The sequence below is a fragment of the Glycine soja genome, chromosome 7 (assembly GCF_004193775.1).
Source record: "Glycine soja cultivar W05 chromosome 7, ASM419377v2, whole genome shotgun sequence".
Lineage (NCBI taxonomy): Eukaryota > Viridiplantae > Streptophyta > Magnoliopsida > Fabales > Fabaceae > Glycine > Glycine soja.
The window spans coordinates 121,583-140,994 of NC_041008.1; the positions used below are offsets into that span (position 1 = coordinate 121,583).

Consider the following 19,412-nt stretch of genomic DNA (forward strand, 5'->3'; position numbering starts at 1 on the left):
GATATTACGACTTTAGGGTTAAATTAATTAATAATTTATGATGTTAGAAACTAATTTTTCATTTTATTAACTTTAGTTAGGCAACATCTTACTCAATCATTGGTCGAAATCGTATATTGGCAAGCTGTAGTGGAATAAAAAGAGCCTAGTTGAGGATTAGTGCTTTCAAATTCTTAATTCTCAATGACTAGTATACCAATACCATGCATTGTAAGCCAGTTCTCTTTGTTTCTTCCTGTTTCGGTCTCTATGATTATGAGTTAACAAAAAAATAAAAAAATAATGGCTAGTTATAGTCCGCAAAAAGAGTGCGCTACCGGGCATTTTAAGGCGTGTTCCTTCTCCCTCCTAAATTTAGGCACTGGAACAAACGTGTTGGTGTTGAAGGAATGAGAATGTTATGTTCCTTTCAAACAACAACACCTTTCTGTTCTGTTCTGTTCTGCATTCCATTGTGCTAGAAAATGCACCACAACCACAACCTTAACCTTGCAAGGTTGTGGATTGCTTTGCTTGCGGTCTCAACCACCGTAGTTCATTGCAAAACTGCCTCCCAAGATGGTATCCAAAAGCTTTGTGATTCATTGCATTGCATTGTTCTCATTCTTGTGCTTAATTTTGCAGTTTCAGCCCTTAATGTGATGTATACAAGCTTAAACTCCCCTTCAAAGCTGAGTGGCTGGAAATCAAGTGGAGGCGTTCCCTGTGGCGACTCCTGGGAAGGAATCAAATGCTCAGGCTCTTCTGTCACAGAAATGTAATATGTTTATTATAGACAGAGTATGTTTCTTTTCATCAACTCCTGAGTCCTGAGTCATTCTAACTATTTATTTTTACTTTCAACAGAAATTTATCTGACATGGGACTTTCCGGATCAATGGTGCTACCAGTTGTCCAACTTAAAATCAGTTACCGACTTGTGAGGCCCAGATCTTCAAAGACCACACTTTCTTTCTTTTTAATAATAATAAAAGAACATCACTTGAATGGCATACATTAATTTTTTTTCATAGTACAGTGATTTGAGCAACAACAACCAAAAGGGTGATATACCATATCGACTTCCTCCAAATGCTCGTTATATGTAAGTCAGCTGCCAAATATAACATTACCACCTCATTACTCCATAAATATAACACTACCGGCTGCACCTAATAATTTAAAGTTATATCATTGCTGAAATTTTGAAAGTGCTTCCTAACATTCTTTATCGGAGATGATTGGATTCATTATTTTAAAGGAAGGTCAATAGTGTAATCTTCTTCTAGGCAACCTGCATTTGTTTGTCATCAATAACTCTGTTATCTGGTCATGCAGAGATCTCTCTAGGAACGACTTCACTGGAAGTATACCTTATTCCTTCTCTGAGATGGATGACCTCAATTACCTTTAAGCAATATTCCTTCCTATTTTTACTCATAATTTTTCTTGGAACTCTCCTCTGCTTCTCAACATGTTATGCATGAAGAAATCTTGCACATAATCAGCTCAAAAACCAGTTGGGCGATATGTTTGGGAAGCTCAGTAATCTCAAACAACTGTAAGTGTGAACATGCAGCAAGGTTTCTAGTGTCAAGATCTTTACTTTCATGCTATTGCTGATTTTGGAATTTAACTGGAGTTAAGGTAGAAGCTATAATAAAGAACCCAGTTCCAGCTGTGTATAAAATAGTTTTGCAATATGTAAACCACGAAGTGTGAACTCATGCATTGATGCTTTACTTTTAGATTGTTCTGTGATATATGGAAACTCCTCTCTTTCCTTATTTTTTCACTCGAATCCACTGTTATGTTGAGCTTATAAGGATTTCTTTCCTCTGTGCTGATGCAATAAGTCACTTCCAGAAAAGCTTCTATGCCCCTTATACAACTATAAAATACATGCTATATTTCATGTATAACTGCTTGCACTTTATTTTTTATATTAATGAAAATGATGGCTTCTTACTTAGTATATGATTATCAGGTTTCTTCAAACATGAAAATTTTATTAACCTTATATCATTGCATAACATGTAGGGATATATCTTCAAGCGTGCAAATTTTATTAACCGTAAAGCATTGAATAACATGTAGGGATGTATCACTTAATTCACTATCAGGAAACCTACCCCAGAATCTCAAATCGCTCAAAAACCTCAACAAGTTGTAAGAACAAGATCACTATCACTATCAGGGAATAATATATGCACACATCTTCACTGTAAGCTTCTGTTTGTCCTTATACAGGCACCTACAAAACAACCAATTCACTGGTTCAGTAAATGTCCTTGCCAACCTTCCACTTGAAGATTTGTAAGTTCATGTTTGCTCACCTTGGAATGATTTTCCATCCCCCCTTGTAAAATGTTCAAGTATCTTCATATATATTTGATTTTTTAGATTTTCAGTGCAGTAGTGGCAAGTGGCAACTATATATATTTCTAGAATCATCTAAATATGCATTATATATCATATTTATAATTTTATATATGACTATGCTTCAATTATTTGCAAAAAACCATGAGCTACATCTTTCATTATGAGGAAGTAAAATGTCTACGTTGTCTAGTCAATTTATGAATCACTTTGGTAAGGCTAAGACATTTTTACTTAACGAGTCAGTTTTTTAGTTTCCAAAATGTGAAGTAGTAGCGAAATCTATTGAAGGAATGACTAGTATACCTGAAATCTGATAGTGAATTGTATTTGCTCTTCCGAGAGTAGTAATAAATTAAATTAAATACTATTTTAATTTTAACAGGAATGTTGAAAACAACAAATTTACTGGTTGGGTTCCTAAGGAGTTAAAGGATATAAATAGCTTGCAGTAAGTATTTTCTAACAGTCATTTATTGAAGGATGAAACTTACGTTGTTTCTCTAACTTTGTGTTGTTAATTCCAAAGAACTGGAGGAAACTCTTGGTCAAGTGGACCAGCACCTCCTCCTCCTCCTGGTACTCCCCCTATCAAGCATTCCGAGAAAAAGAATGATAAATCTGTTATTAGTGGAGTAGCTATAGCCGGCATAGCCTTTGGCGTACTAGCAGTAATTATAATTGTTGTTGCTCTTTCTAAAAGATCATCAAAACCTGCTTCACATTTTATCGATGAAGAGAGGCGTAGCCAGCATAGATCTTTTACAACCCTTGCATCTGAGGAGTTATCAAAAGATTCGGATGCTGATTTCAGCAAAGACTACAAAGGTGGTCTTTTTCTATTCACAGATTTTGCAATACTTTCTGTTGTTATTCATGACTTGTTGTGATCTTTATTTCGTATGTCACACCAAATATTTTTCTTTTTTATGTAGAAATTTTGCTACATCTATAACTATAGCATAAAAGAAGGTGACTTTCGATAGACAGTTGCTGCTTGGCACTGTCTGTGATTATTAATAAACCAACTTTATTTATTTATATTGGATGCAGATTTCATTTTTGTTTTCTTTTTCTTTGGAAGGAGAACTGAATTCAGATTTAAATATTCCCCTTGTGTGATGACTTAAGTTGATATTATCTTCTGATAGAAACTGAGATTTAGAGAGTATTATATATCTAACAAAGGGAGCTCAGTTCCTTACAGCAAAGGAGAATCCTCGGGAGACTAAAGACAGAAAATAAGAAATATAGAGAAAAACAGAACGCTAAGGATCTGCAATGGACAGTCCTTCCCATGCCAAATGTCACCCGCAGCTTATTCCAATTTCTCCCCGTCTGTGTATACAATTTTCTCTCCTTTCCCCCATTAATCATATTTCTGTCCATTCTGTTATGTTCTTTCCTTTCTCCTCCAATCAATTCCTTCTCTCCCTTGCTCTCTTCGCTGGTTATAAATATAATTCCTTCCTCTCATACACACATAGGCTCTTATCATTGTAAGGCCCATTATTCTTCAATGCTTCTCTTCTCCTTCTATTCCTTGAGTTAACTGGCCATCATCTTCACACTAGTTTATGTACTAATAGCAAAAGTTGACTGATTTGATGTGTGGATGATCTATCAATATGATATGGCATGGTAAATCATTGACTTAATAATTGAACCTTGTTACAGATAAAATCCATTCTTGGACTTGTACACATTTTAAATTTTTGAAATAGTTGATCTTTACAAACTTTTGGTGTTTGTTTAAAGAAAAATAAAACAAAACTGTTATATAGTTTTAAGTCATTTTGGAACATTGTGACAACAGCGAGTATGGAGTTGACATGCATTTAACTGATTTCAGTTGTCATATTGGTAACAGGATTTAAGTCAATGGATTCCACATCAATTGACGTAAAGGCTTCGCAAAATTCTCCATCAATTGGTGTTAGGTCGTCAGTCTCCGATTGTGTGCAATCCTTTAATGACAACGAGTTTGCAAATCGTCTAAATTCTAGGAGAAGTTCATCAATCCGTGTTACTACTTTTACACAAGCAGAATTGCAGTCTGCTACTGCTAATTTTGCTTCAGGTCGACTTCTTGGTGAAGGATCCATAGGATGTGTCTATCGGGCTAAATATGCTGATGGAAAGGTACTTTCTGTTTAATTAATCAACACCTACACGTGTGCTTTAGTATAAAATAGTCATGGATACACTAGTATATGTATGTGCATGAAAATTCTTAATATTACTAAGAAGAACCTCCGAGTGAATGTCTATTCAAATAAAGATGCAGATACATATGACACACCTATGTTCATGTCTGACTTGCGGCCATAAATGTCTAAACTAAAATTTAGTTATGGGGACAGGCATGGCTGCAATTAAATTAGAAAATAAAAACTAATAAATATATGCTTTTTACACTTATCAGACGACTTCAGAAAACCACTAACTTGGAACACCAGAGTCAGAATTGCATTGGGAGCAGCTCGGGCTGTTGAGTTAGTCTACATCTACTATATAGTACTTCCATTTTGACATAGATGTTGTGACAGTATGAAAAACATATTTCTGCATATCGATAGGCATCTATAGCGTTAATTTATATATGTACCAGATAGGAGTACAGCATTCCTAATTTTTTGCATCTATAGTGTTGATTGCATTTGAATAATATTAACACTATTCATTTTATGGACAAAATCGAAATTTTCAGGTACCTACATGAAATTTGCTCGCCTCCTTTATTGCACAAGAATATTAAGTCTTCCAATATTTTGCTTGACACAGATCTGAATCCTCGTCTCTCAGACTATGGTTTGGCATCCTTCCACCAGGTTTTTTGTTGTTTTAGTCTCCTTATTATTGTGTACTTATTTCCTTCTCTTTATTGCCTGTATGGAATTTTGATATGATGTTTTAACATTCCTAGAAATGCTTCCTGCATATTTTGTTTTTGACTCAGTCTAGTTAATATTGGCCTTAGTTACTTGTTAGCCCGTACGGTTTGTTTCATCGTCTTTATTTCCCCACAAATTCTTATAGCTTCGTTGGCGGCGTCTTTTTCCCTATTCCCCTCCCCTGTGGTGGTTACTATCAGTTTAATAAATTCAGACAACTGAGACAAGAGTTCCCCAAATCTGGGCGTTTGGTCTCACTTTCCACCTATTATTTGAAACGTAGAACTTGCTACAGAAATGAATTAGAAAGAAGATATTTTGATAAGATCTTTCTTTGATATTAAAAAGCATTCCACGTGTTGCTTTGGCCAAATATTATAGATAGATAAATTTCTAGACAATGAGCTATTTGTATTTAAAACAAGCCAGTGAGTATTTGGTGAGGTTACTTATCTTACTTAGTATTGAATTATGCTGTTTTTTTTTTTAATTAAATGTACTTTTTAGTTAGGATTATTTATTTGTCGGGAAGCAATCATTTTGTTGCTGTTTTTTCAAATATCTCTCAAGGATTTGAAGCCAAAATAAACTACTCAAAGATGGAAGTTTGTCGAAAGCACATTAGGTGTCGCTTAGGTAAAATATTCAAGACAGATATACTTCTAGACAATAGGCAATTGATACTAAAAAAAGGTTGAAGAATACATGGTGAAGTTATTTTTCTATATTAATATTGTATTATGCTAAATTTTATTTTTACTGTAATAGGATATCAAACAGTTTTAAGTCGTAACTTCCTAAACTGCCCTGCTTACGTTGCCCCTCGCAAAGGCAATAATCCAGTCAAAGAGGAAAAATAAGAAAAAGATATTAAGTAGAGCCTCACCTCACTCACTTTTGAATCCTAATACCTAATTAACTTCTTCAGTACCTGTGTATTTAATGTGAGGGTAAATTGGCCAAAGTATCGAATTTATTTTCTCTTTTCCAAAGAAGCATTTTGTACATGTTGATTTATGAGTGTTATTCATTCCTACTTCATAGCGTACTAGCCAAAATCTTGGGGCAGGATATAATGCACCAGAATGCGCAAAACCTTCAGCCTATACCCAGAAGAGTGATGTATACAGTTTTGGAGTAGTGATGCTGTAACTTTTTTAGACAGGTAGCCGAGGTAGGTACATTGTGTGTTCTGAATGCAATTAAGATAAAGTTGTTTTTTATATTATATATGTTCCTCGTGGTCTTCAGTTCAAAGCCAAAAGCAGCACAATGTCTGGTTCGTTGGGCCACCCCACAGCTTCATGACATTAATGCTGTGGAAAAAATGGCGGACCCTGCCTTGCGGGGGCTTTACCCTCCTAAGTCACTCTTCCGATTTGCTGATATCATCGCCCTGTGTTCAGGTCAATTAATTAGTTCTCATACTTTACTATACATGACTCAATATTTTCTCCACTAAAAAAAAAAAAAGTCAGTATTTTAATATGCTTTTTTTATTTGTATCAGTCTGAGCCTGAATTTCGGCCACCTGTGTCAGAGTTAGTTCAGGCTTTAGTGCGATTAATTCAACGTTCAAGTATATGACAATAAGGGAGGATTTTGAGTGAAGAAGAAACCACTTCGATAGATGTATTTTTGGTTGTGTTTTTTTCTTCCATTAAAAGTAGTCGTAGCTTGGACAAGAAAAGCTTCTGTTCTGAATTATTTATTTTAAGTTTCAGTTTAGTCTTATGTGTAATTTCATATATATATATATATATATATATATATATATATATATATATATATATATATATATATATATATATATATATATATATATATATATATTGTTGGTCCCTTAAGTTAGTAAGTTAATGTTATTTTATCTTTTTCTTAGTTTATTTTTTTTAATTTGTAAGTATGTATTTTTTTAATTTTGATAATTGTAAGATTTTTTTGTTTATTTTTAGTCTAATGTAAGTTTGCTTTTTTAATTTTGGGTATGATATGTGTGAACTTATGAAAATTATAAATAAAAAATTATAATTTTATAGGGATCAAAATTGAAAAAAATACAAATTTATAAGAATTAAAAATAAATAAAATATATTAAAAATCAAAATTAAAAAACACCAAAAAAATAAACTTAAAGGAACAAAAAAAAAATTAACTTTACATAAAAAAATATGGGATCCGTTTACGCCATATTAAAATCTCATGTAAGTTTTTAGACTTACACCATATTGCATCCGTTGATATAATTAAATCTCATGACTATAATAAATTCAATTAAAAAAATAAAACAAGTAAAGTAAACTCATTTGACACTTTCTCCCTGCGCTAGTTAAAATTTTGATTAACCCCTACCTGAAAAATACTTTTGCAGCAACACAATCATATTGGTGTCACAAATTTGTTTTAGTCAAAGTTGTATTTTTGGTCCTCAATTTATTTTTAATTTCGGATTTGATCTTTCAATAATTTAATTTCTGAATTTGACGTTGACTGACATTTTTAATTTTTATTGGATGATAATTGTCGCGTGTCATGTTCTGATTGATCAATCAAAACAACGATGTATTTATTTTTTCATAAAATTAACATCCAATCAGAACATGACATGTGACAGTCAAGAATATGAACGTGATACAAGTATAACTTTGGAGATCAATTGAATATCAACTAAAATAATAAATTTATAATTTTTTCTTTGTTTTATGATATAACCAATATTGATGGACATAATTTTTATCAAATCTTGAATGTCATAGAGAAGATAGTAATCAAAACTACAAAATCAATTTTGCAATTGTAATTCTCCCTGCGCCATTGAAGTTGACAAATTCTGAAATTAGTTATCAAAATCTTGGTTTTTAATTATTCCTTATGTTGTATTTCTAATCAAATCTTGATTTTCAATTCTTATTGACATTATAATTCTCACCGACGCTTTGGTTGGGGAGAGGCTTACGCTCCAATGTCGTTGTCAAAGACAAAGGTTTTAACAATCCCGAGAGAAGGATGACCCTGAGATGATGAATGGTAGTGCCAGAATGACTGGTGAAAGGTTCGTGGTGGTGTGGATAGCACAATATCCTGGGGACCATGAAAGACCTTGGTGGGGCAATAATTGTTGGGTCTCACGAAGGGGTGGGCAGTGATGGGATGAAGAGCGGTGGCATTCAATGAGTTGTCCAAGAGAGGCAGGCAGCATCATGTGATTTGCATGGTGGTACAAAATCTGGATTGGACACAACCGTGGAAAACATAAAAGAGTTTGGTGCTTCAATGATTTAGCTATGATGATTTGATGGCTGCACCCGGTGAGATTGTTGTGCCTAGGATGAGAGGAAGAGTAATGAAAGAGATTTAGAAAATTCTATCAAGTGATCACTTTTTTAATAGCAGTGAATCGGGTTAGCTTCCCACATTCTTACACAAGCTAATAAATCGTCTTTTTCCCAGGCCTAACAGGCCTAATTTTATTTTTTTTAAAATGCTACTGAAATTACTTTAAAAACATGTTACTTTAAATGTTTAATAATTTCATAGCCTGTACCATGTAAAAGCTTTTTTCTTTCTGTTTATTTGTGTGGATGCATCCAAACTGACATTAAAAAAAAAGGGTCAAGGAGTTCTTTGAATGATGACTGCTTTTCAAATGGTGGTACATTACATTTTCCTTTCCCAAATATTTGTAACTCAACCCAATAGAACACTTCCATCTCAACTTCCACGTCTTCAAACACCATCATTCACTGCATAACAAAATTGTGCGTGTGGGTCAACCTGTGAATCCCGCCATCCAAGATTATACAGGATGGACCCAAAATTCAATATAATGATGGACTCTTAGTTTACTCAATTTGCTATTTGTTCGCCACTGTGCTTTTCCTTTTTTGTCCATGTTTAACTGCATGCAGATCACCGGACAGAGTAGTCTTGGGGGCATCAAAACCTTTCTGCCAAGTCTTCTCTGCCTTTATTTATAATAGCAACAAAACAATGATTTGAACTTGGTACACCTCGAGCAGATAAACTTATCAAAGCAATAGTATTAGCTTAAATGGTAAAAAAGTACTGTGGGAGTGCCAAAGTTACTACGAGCCTTATTAGAGTGGCTACAAACTACAAAGTATTATGTTAAGATACATTTCTAAGGTGCACATTATTTATAGTTATAATTCAAGAAATAATTAGCTCTTTAAAAGTTATAAAAAAAATTAAAAATAAGTTCAAATAAACATATATGTCCAAAATATTAATTATTGAGCAAGCGATCCAAGAGATACTTCTACATTATGATAATAAAATCTTTGATTATGTTTATTTTAGGTTCAGGTTATGTATAGTAGGTCATTTTTACCTATTAAAATTATTTTACATATATGTCCAAAATTATGTGTTACGTTGTTTGTTTTAAGTGAAATAGATAAAAGAGTAGAGAAATATTATTGTAAAGTTATTTGATATATGTGAAACAAGGAGAGAATTAAATAGAGATAAAAAATATCATTGTGAGAAGTTTTGATAATTGGAATAAAAAAAGAACGATTATAAAACACAAAAAATCGATTATTTTTGGTAAAAAAAAATGATTTTTAAGTACAAATGTTTGGGTTGTATTGTTCAGGATAACTTTTGTGAACTCGGAAATTTACTCTGTGAATCCCAGAGCTTTGAAAGGTAACTCTCTTCGAAGTCATGGTACCAAACTCCCACACCTCATTTCTATCATCCCTATTTTATTTCTCTCAACCTAAAAGATCATCATAAAATGTTAAAAAACGTCATTTTTACTATTCATTTTGGCTTTTTTTTCCCACATGCATTTTTATTTATTTTCTAGAAATCACCATTATTTATGTATTTTCGATTTTCGCACATCTCTATTTCATATCTACCAATGAGATTGTTATTTATTTGTTTTGACCTCATCAGAATATTTATTCAAGATCCAGCGTTGTGTCAGTAGACGGTATATTAAAGATTTCCATACTAAAAAAATATGCTCACTCAGGCTGGCAATCGACGGAAAGTTTTTGTTCATTAGTATATTTAGTATTCTTGCTTTTATTATTATTTGAAATCTCCCTCCGTTCATTGACCACGCGACCCTCGTGTTCCATTTTTTTTTTCTTTAAAAAAAAAAAACTGCACCCTGGTTTCCACGCTATCCTCGCTGCAAATATAATAATGAAATTAATTATTACACAGTACGTTTTGCGAAAACCATTTAATGCACTTTATTTGCAATCTGTATATCACCTTTTATAATTTTTTACATTATAAAAATTATTTTTTTAAAATTAACAATTCCAATAAATTTAATACATTTCGTTGCTTTTGCATTTTCCAAATCACTAAAATTTGAAAGCATTGTTTTTTCGCTAAAACATAGAATAAAGGAAGACAAGTCACCAAACAACACCGTACATAAAAAAATATTTAATGAGAAAGATCAACTTGATAAAAAAAAAAGAAGAAGTTATGATTAAAATGAATTGTAAATTATTATTATAATGAACAGTTAAAATAGAATGAGAATGTTATTAAATGTTTTAGCGGTATAAATAATGGGAGTAGCTGGAGCTTAGAGAAAGAGGTTTGTTTGGTGTGAGTGAATAGGGATCAGGGATGTGGAGGCTGAAGATAGCAGATGGAGGAAATGATCCATACATATTCAGCACAAACAATTTCGTTGGGAGGCAGACATGGGAGTTTGATCCTGAAGCAGGCAGTCCAGAGGAACGGGCCCAGGTTGAAGCAGCTCGTCAGCATTTCTACCACAACCGCTTCAAGGTCAAGCCCTGCGCTGACCTCCTTTGGCGTTTTCAGGTACCCTACGTTACCTATCTATTTCCCAACTTAATTTAATTACTCTCTCTTCTATTCTTATTTGCCCTACGTGTAGGTTCTCAGAGAAAATAACTTCAAACAAACAATTCCTCGTGTGACTATAGAAGATGGAGAGGAAATCACATACCAAAAAGTCACAAGCGCCGTCAGAAGGGGCGCACACCACCTTGCGGCACTGCAGACCTCTGATGGCCATTGGCCTGCTCAAATTGCAGGTCCTCTCTTCTTTCTTCCTCCTTTGGTAAGTACTCACTACTCACTACATTAGTTTATCATCGTGTTTCTCTTTTATTAATTCCATCTCATAAATAACAAAACTAAATCCATTTGATTCCAGTTTTGCTTAGGAGTAAAACTAATTCAAATGAATCAATCATATTACTGAATCATGTTAGTGTACAAACACGCGCGCATTCACCTTACCTACTTTTATGTTTCTCTTGTAAGCTACTTTATGTTACTTCTGCCTTAATTAATAACATCCTAAACATTTTTTTGGATTATTTGTCTCTTTAATTCTATTATAGTCATTTTTTCATTTCATATAGTTTATATTTTAGTTTTTTTTTAATCTTAGTTTATATTTTAATTTTTTTTAATTTTGAAAGTGATATTTTTAGTTTCTATAATTTATATTTTAATTATCTTTTAGTTCATTGTAAACAAAAAATATAAAAATAATTAATTATAAATTCTTAACTATTTTTTATTACAAATTATCTTGTAATAAATTAGTTATAAATTATTTGTTAATATTTTTATAATTAATTATAATAAAAAATATTAATTATATTTTGATGATAATGATTAAAATAAAATTAAAATATAAAATACAAGATTAAAAAAAACTATTTTAAAATTATATGGATTAAAATAGAATTAAAATGTAAATTATAAAGAATAAAAATATTATTTTCTTTTACTTAAATTAAAAAAAGTTAAAATATAAATTATAAGGATTAAAATATTATTTTCAAATAACTAAAAAGTATAAATTATAAAATTATAAAGAATAAATAAGTAATTAATTTTTTTTTGTTTCAAGAGATCCTAAACATACGCTTCATTGTTATATATATATAATCCAAATAAAACCAATATGACCAGTTTAAGCTAGTGGGTAGGCGCATATTAAAATAAAAAACACGAATTATTATTATTATTATATATGTTTTAAAGAACTCTGTCCTCAATCATTGTCTAATATAAGTTATTTGTTCATCAACAATCGAGATAGTAATCAAATCAGTTAGAAATGTTGATATTGCATTTTATATCAATGTTTATATGCTTTTATTGTTTAATCTTTACATCTTCAAATTTATTTAAGATATGAGGACAAAATAAATAAAATGAAAGGCATGTTGGGATAAGAAGAAATTTTTAATTAGCAAAAAAATAGTTATTTCTAAAATAATTTTTTATTTTATTCGATTAAATTTTTTTACAACAATATTTAGATATAAATATCTAGATTTTTTTGTTTGATTCTTTAATTTAAATGAAAATTTTATCTCACTAATTTATGTCAATATTTAATGTAAACTTTTATCATGTAAATGATTGATGTAAAATTCTAATTTTGATTACAATAATATAAAAAAAGACTGTTTCGTAGGTTTGACGTTTTTAATACATTTTAAAATTTTACGTCAAATCAATATTAGATGCGCAAAATTCAGATTGGACGTGGATCTACACGCACGTAGCGTTAATGACGAGGGTGTTAGCATAAATAAGAAATATACAAAAATGAAAAACGTCACTATCATTATCTAAAATGGATAGTTTACAGGCTTGTTGATCATAATAATTTATTGGATTAATTAGTTTTTTTTAGTATTTATAAAATTTTAAATTTCAAGTATTAGTCTCTATAAAAAAAATTATTTAGTCTCATTAATTTTATTGCTCGTATTAATTTCTGAGCTAAATTTTTCTCCTATTGCCTATTCTTAGATCCTTCTCTCTGGACTAATTATAAACAATAAAAATAAACAATACACCAAAAAATTAGAGGTAGTTCTTTATGTCAATTCTATACAATAAATCCTCAGTAAGCTCATAGTATACTCTTTTAAAAAATACAAGTAATCACTTTCGTATTCTCTGACGAAATTTACTATCAATTTAATTTTTAAATAATAATTATTATTAGAGAGTATAGATAAATTAGCTGATGATGCATGTCTGGGATATATCAATTTTGTGAATATTAAAAATAAAATAAAATTATACATTGATAAAATAAGATAATAATTTTACATCATCATAGCAAATCATTATTATGATAAGTTTATTAACTTTTATAATAACTATCTTAATAATCATACCAATAATGAATTATAACTATTTTAATAATTTATATCAACGATGAATTATAATTAGATGTAATGTAAAATTATTTTATATCGTCAGTACATTGATTATTAAATTTTTCTTTTTATTTTTTTTAAAGAAATTAGAAAATTGAAATTAAATTAAATATGAAGCTTAGGTAATAAAAAAAATTAATATCCTTGGTCTCTTTTTTACGGAACTAAACTTATAAAAGAATGAAATAGGGATTTATTCATTAACAGAATAATTCAGGTCATCATTTTATGCCATACTCGACCATTAAATGAACATAAAAACTTAGTTATTGTACATGAAATTGAAAATGATCACTATAATTAAGAATCCAAAATTATTTTCATTTTTTGTTTGCTCACAAGTACTCCTCTTTTTTACATAATCATGAAATATCTCAGATATTTTGAACATCATATATATAAAATTCAAGTTCATTATGCATATGCAATAACAAACATTAATTTTTACTTGTTGAAAATATTGCAGGTTTTTTGTATGTATATTACAGGAAATCTTGAATCAGTATTTCCAGAAGAACATCGCAAAGAAATTCTTCGTTACACATATTATCACCAGGTATAATTATTCAATCTTAAGATACATTTGCTTAATCAAACATAATATAGAGAAACAAAATGTCAAATTTCTTGTATCTTTTAAACTTGTTGTACTTGTTTAACCATGAAGTTTATAATCTATTCATTGCAACAATAAATAATTAATATTAGCCCTTTTGTGCTTTCATTTAATTAAAGAATGAAGACGGAGGATGGGGACTACACATAGAGGGTCATAGCACTATGTTTTGTACTGCACTGAACTATATATGCATGCGAATGCTTGGAGAAGGACCTAATGGAGGTCATGACAATGCTTGTGCTAGAGCAAGAAAGTGGATTCGAGATCATGGTGGTGTAACACATATACCTTCATGGGGAAAAACTTGGCTTTCGGTATTATTCTTTTTTATATGAATACAAATACAAAAACTAATGAAACTATGATGTGTACTATTCATTTAAATGGATCTTGCTCTTGTAGATACTCGGTGTATTTGATTGGTGCGGAAGCAACCCAATGCCCCCAGAGTTTTGGATCCTTCCATCTTTTCTTCCTATGCATCCAGGTAGATTTAATTAATTTTATTTTGTCACTCTGTTTGGAATGATATATATTTAAATTGGTGAATATACAATATTTAATCATTAAATCTCACTTCCACCTTAACTATTGTAGCTAAGATGTGGTGTTACTGTCGATTGGTATACATGCCTATGTCTTACTTATATGGGAAGAGGTTTGTGGGTCCAATCACACCACTCATCTTACAATTAAGAGAAGAGTTGTTTACTCAACCTTATGAAAAAGTTAATTGGAAGAAAGCGCGTCACCAATGTGCAAAGGTGAAAGACATATTTAATTAATCACAATGTGTGTGTGCACATATCTTTTTTGCTATGAAAATGATAGTCGTTCATTATGTCAATCACAGGAAGATCTTTACTATCCCCATCCTTTGATACAAGACCTAATATGGGATAGTTTATACATATTCACTGAACCGCTACTTACTCGTTGGCCTTTCAACAAGTTGATTAGAGAAAAGGCCCTTCAAGTAACTATGAAACATATTCATTATGAAGATGAGACTAGTCGATACATAACCATTGGTTGTGTGGAAAAGGTAGGTGTCATAACAATAATGCATATTGATTTTTTTTATCCTTATGAGTAAAATAAACTTTTTTATTTTCCTTTTCAAGAGGGAATTCATTCAAATATGATACTAAAATGCATATATTTTTTTTCCAGGTTTTATGTATGCTTGCTTGTTGGGTGGAAGATCCAAACGGAGATGCTTTCAAGAAGCATCTTGCAAGGGTCCCAGATTACTTATGGGTTTCTGAAGATGGAATGACCATGCAGGTATACGCGTGTGGGCACGTGCTATTATAACCAATTAGATACATTAATTATTTAATTAGTTTATTGATGCACTTATCTATATAATGCAGAGTTTTGGTAGCCAAGAATGGGATGCTGGCTTTGCTGTTCAAGCTTTGCTTGCCACTAACATAATTGAAGAAATTGGTCCTACGTTTGCAAAAGGACATGATTTCATCAAGAAGTCTCAGGTTTGCTTAATATTTTTATAAGTATATAAAAGAATCCCAGATCTTCTTCCTTCTAGTTATGGAGCAGAAATTCCCTAATAAACCTAGGTTTATCCAGATTGTACAATTAACTAATTAAGATATTTAAAATCCCTAAATCTTATTTACAGGGTGATCGAATAAACTAAATAAAAACTATATAACTAATTACTTACTAATTCACCTAGCTACATAGTATTAGTTGTAACTAGTATAATTATATTTTTGAATTGAAATGCATATTTATAATTGATTACTAAGTTGGTGTTTAACTATTTATTAGAGTATTGAATAATATGGTTGTTGTCTATATCTAGTAGTAATGAACTAGCATTTTCATTTTGTAGGCGAAGGATAACCCTTTTGGAGATTTTTATGAATTGGCATTCTTATTTTATAGGTGAAGGATAATCCTTTTGGAGATTTTAAAAGTATGCATCGTCATATTTCTAAAGGGTCTTGGACATTCTCTGATCAAGACCATGGATGGCAAGTTTCTGATTGCACTGCAGAAGGTTTAAAGGTAGCCAACAACTTAGGTCATAAACAACTTAATCTAAAGCTTTGTTAATGATCACAACAAATATATGTTAATTTAACTAAAATTTTTGTGTTGTAGTGTTGTCTACTTCTATCAATGTTGCCACCAGAGATTGTGGGAGAAAAGATGGAACCTGAAAGATTATACGATTCAGTCAATGTCTTGTTGTCGCTTCAGGCAAGTACCATTAAGTTTAGAGAAACGATTTATGTTATGAAATATTTTATAAAAAATTGTCTATAAATTGATAAAGGTTGGCAACTAATGTTGATATAATCAGCTGTTTTTTCAAATCCAACACCACCTCATTTGTTCATGATTTGTGAAATTGGTTTTGTACAATATTACAATTCTCTTAAACTTATGTCCATATCCTTTTAATTAACCAATCATCAATCAACTAATGGCCCCTTTTCTTTGTTACTTAATATTTGATCAATAATAAGTTAGGGTTGTACAAAGGACTTTGATCATTGATGCTTTATTTACTTTTACTACCAAATTTATTTTTAACTAAACAACATTTTTTTTATTGCAGAGTAAAAAAGGTGGTTTAGCAGCATGGGAGCCTGCAGGAGCTCAAGAGTGGTTAGAAGTAAGTATTAAATTAATTAATAATGCAACACGTATGTATTTATAAATTGATAAAAAAAAGTACTTGATTAATAAACTAATTAACTTTGTTGGTGATTCTTAGTTACTCAATCCCACAGAATTTTTTGCGGACATTGTAGTTGAACATGAATATGTTGAGTGCACTGGATCTGCAATCCAAGCTTTAGTTTTGTTCAAGAAGCTATATCCAGGACATAGGAAGAAAGAGATAGAAAATTTCATTACCAATGCAGTTCGATTCCTTGAAGATACACAAACAGCTGATGGTTCATGGTATGGAAATTGGGGAGTTTGCTTCACTTATGGCTCTTGGTTTGCACTTGGAGGTCTAGCAGCTGCTGGTAAGACTTACACCAATTGTGCTGCCATTCGCAAAGCCGTTAAATTTCTACTTACAACACAAAGAGAGGACGGTGGATGGGGAGAGAGTTATCTTTCAAGCCCAAAAAAGGTTTGTAGCTGAATGGTTATTACTGAATTACCATTCTTCAACTTCATTGGGAATTAATGATAATAGTAATAATGTCTTACTAAATGAAAATAATGCAGATATATGTACCTCTAGAAGGAAGCCGATCAAATGTTGTACATACAGCATGGGCTCTTATGGGACTAATTCATGCTGGACAGGTTCGTTCTTAATTTGTGTTTGTGTATATTTGATTATAGGTCTACTTCATTGTGAATTAAATTTCAAAATAGTTTTTTTTCCCCTCTTCATTTTTAAATTCCTATATACAGGCGGATAGAGACCCCATGCCTCTTCACCGTGCTGCAAAGTTGCTCATTAATTCTCAGTTGGAAGAGGGTGATTGGCCCCAACAGGTGTATATCAATCCTTTAAATTAAAAAATGTCCCGTATTTGTGTACATGCTTAACTAAATAAATAAATAAAAAAGAAATTAACTTATTTAGCAATAAATTAAAATCAGATCTTAGAAAAAAAGACATAGGTCGATACCATTTGGGACAAGACTTCAGTGCAACAATTCAGATGCCTTGGGTGTTTTAAAATCAAAATTAAAGTTTGACCTAGCTAAAGAAATTGATGTGAAATTCTAATTTTAATTGGAAAATAATTCCAAAACGTAAAATACAACATTTAAGTTTTGTGGACAAAGTTATTTCTTTAAAATTTTGCTTGAACTAGTATTTTAGTTTGTTTTTATAATAGGATTAATTTTTATTTTATATAATTATAATTCATAATAAATAAATATGTTATAATTAAAATTTATAATTTATAATAAATAAAGATATTTAAATATAAAAATTATAATTTGAATTTATAATAATCAATTTAAATTGTATGGTAGGTGTTAAGTGTATTTTATATTTTCAAGACAATAAATGCATTTATTATTGTATTTAATAATTCAGTCGTTCCATAATAAATATTAGAAGAAAAATAAATTCTAAAATAAGTGTTATTTATACTATTAGTGCATACACTTTTTCTCTAACTGCTAATGCTTGCAATTCATATGCAATACTCTTTGTTTTATTTTGATTAACCTTTAGAGAAAAAAATTGACACAATATTTTAGAAAATACAATTAATAATTTAGATTTCATAAAAATTGTTATGTAATTTCCTAATCCTAATATGTCAATGTATTTCATATTAATTAGATTATCTCTCATCTATACTTTTTTATTTTCTCACTCTACATTTATTGATTAATGAAGAAAAAAAAAGTAATTCTTCATTGGTTTTGTAAAATGACAATCAAAACAATTTTTTTCTAAAACATCAATTAAAATGAAATGGAAGGAGTAAAATCAAAGTCTTTAAAACTTTGTCGATACGAGAATTTCAACTTCCAATGTAATCAAAACTTGATATAAAAATATTAATATTTTTTTAATTTAGGAAAATGACAGAAAAGATTTATTATTAATTGTATTTTGTAAGCAAAATGAAAATTATGCTCTAGATTGAGTATTGTTTCTTATTGTTGTGACCTACTTTTGGCAGGAAATCACGGGAGTATTCATGAAAAATTGCATGTTGCATTATCCAATGTACAGAGATATTTATCCAATGTGGGCTCTAGCTGAATATCGAAGGCGGGTTCCATTGCCTTCCACTGAAGTTTAATTTAGAATGGTTTGAGCACGAAAAGGCAAAGGCATTTTCATTAAGATTGAGGCAAATAAAGCAAATAAGTTGTGTGTAATCAAGCTTAATCAATTTTTTCATATTCCTATGTTTATTTCCTACATATATTGGTAGAAAAATTATTTCATGTCGGCTTGTATAGATGTTCTTAATGTTCGTGTTACGATACAAAGATAAGTCTAGTAAAATACTACGCACGTAACATTAGAGGGCTGTGAAGAAGATAAAAATGTTACCAAGAAAATTAATTAGTTTCTCAGTGATACTCAATACACAGGGTCGTGCCTATGGTAAATAGGGATCCACAAGAAATAACAAGCATCCAAGTAGTAGTGTCATCCTAGTTTTGGTAATTAAAATAAAATAACATTAAAAATAAATAATATCCTAATATTGTATTCCCATTCTATGAAATCCTTAAATCACTTGAATTTTTATTTTTTGAAGACCGACCAGCTCCAGCCTATCATTGTTGTTGGGTCTACTTGGGACCTCATTATCAAGGTCCTTAGGCCACGAAGGAATGAGA

General features: G+C 30.8%; 1 protein-coding gene and 1 pseudogene across 1 annotated transcript; both read left to right on the forward strand.

The window, feature by feature from the left end:
• The first annotated feature begins 227 nt into the window (after positions 1-227).
• LOC114419161 lies at positions 228-7,013 on the forward strand (annotated as a pseudogene).
• A 3,792-nt stretch (positions 7,014-10,805) lies between these two features.
• LOC114417867 (beta-amyrin synthase) lies at positions 10,806-19,026 on the forward strand. The gene is made up of 16 exons (XM_028382895.1): positions 10,806-11,075; positions 11,152-11,337; positions 13,938-14,027; positions 14,207-14,404; positions 14,493-14,577; positions 14,688-14,854; positions 14,944-15,135; positions 15,264-15,377; positions 15,467-15,586; positions 16,005-16,127; positions 16,224-16,322; positions 16,684-16,740; positions 16,843-17,211; positions 17,310-17,390; positions 17,502-17,585; positions 18,740-19,026. The coding sequence occupies exons 1-16, from the start codon at positions 10,875-10,877 to the stop codon at positions 18,860-18,862; spliced, it is 2,289 nt and encodes a 762-aa protein (XP_028238696.1). The 5' UTR covers positions 10,806-10,874; the 3' UTR covers positions 18,863-19,026.
• The last annotated feature ends 386 nt before the right edge of the window (positions 19,027-19,412 follow it).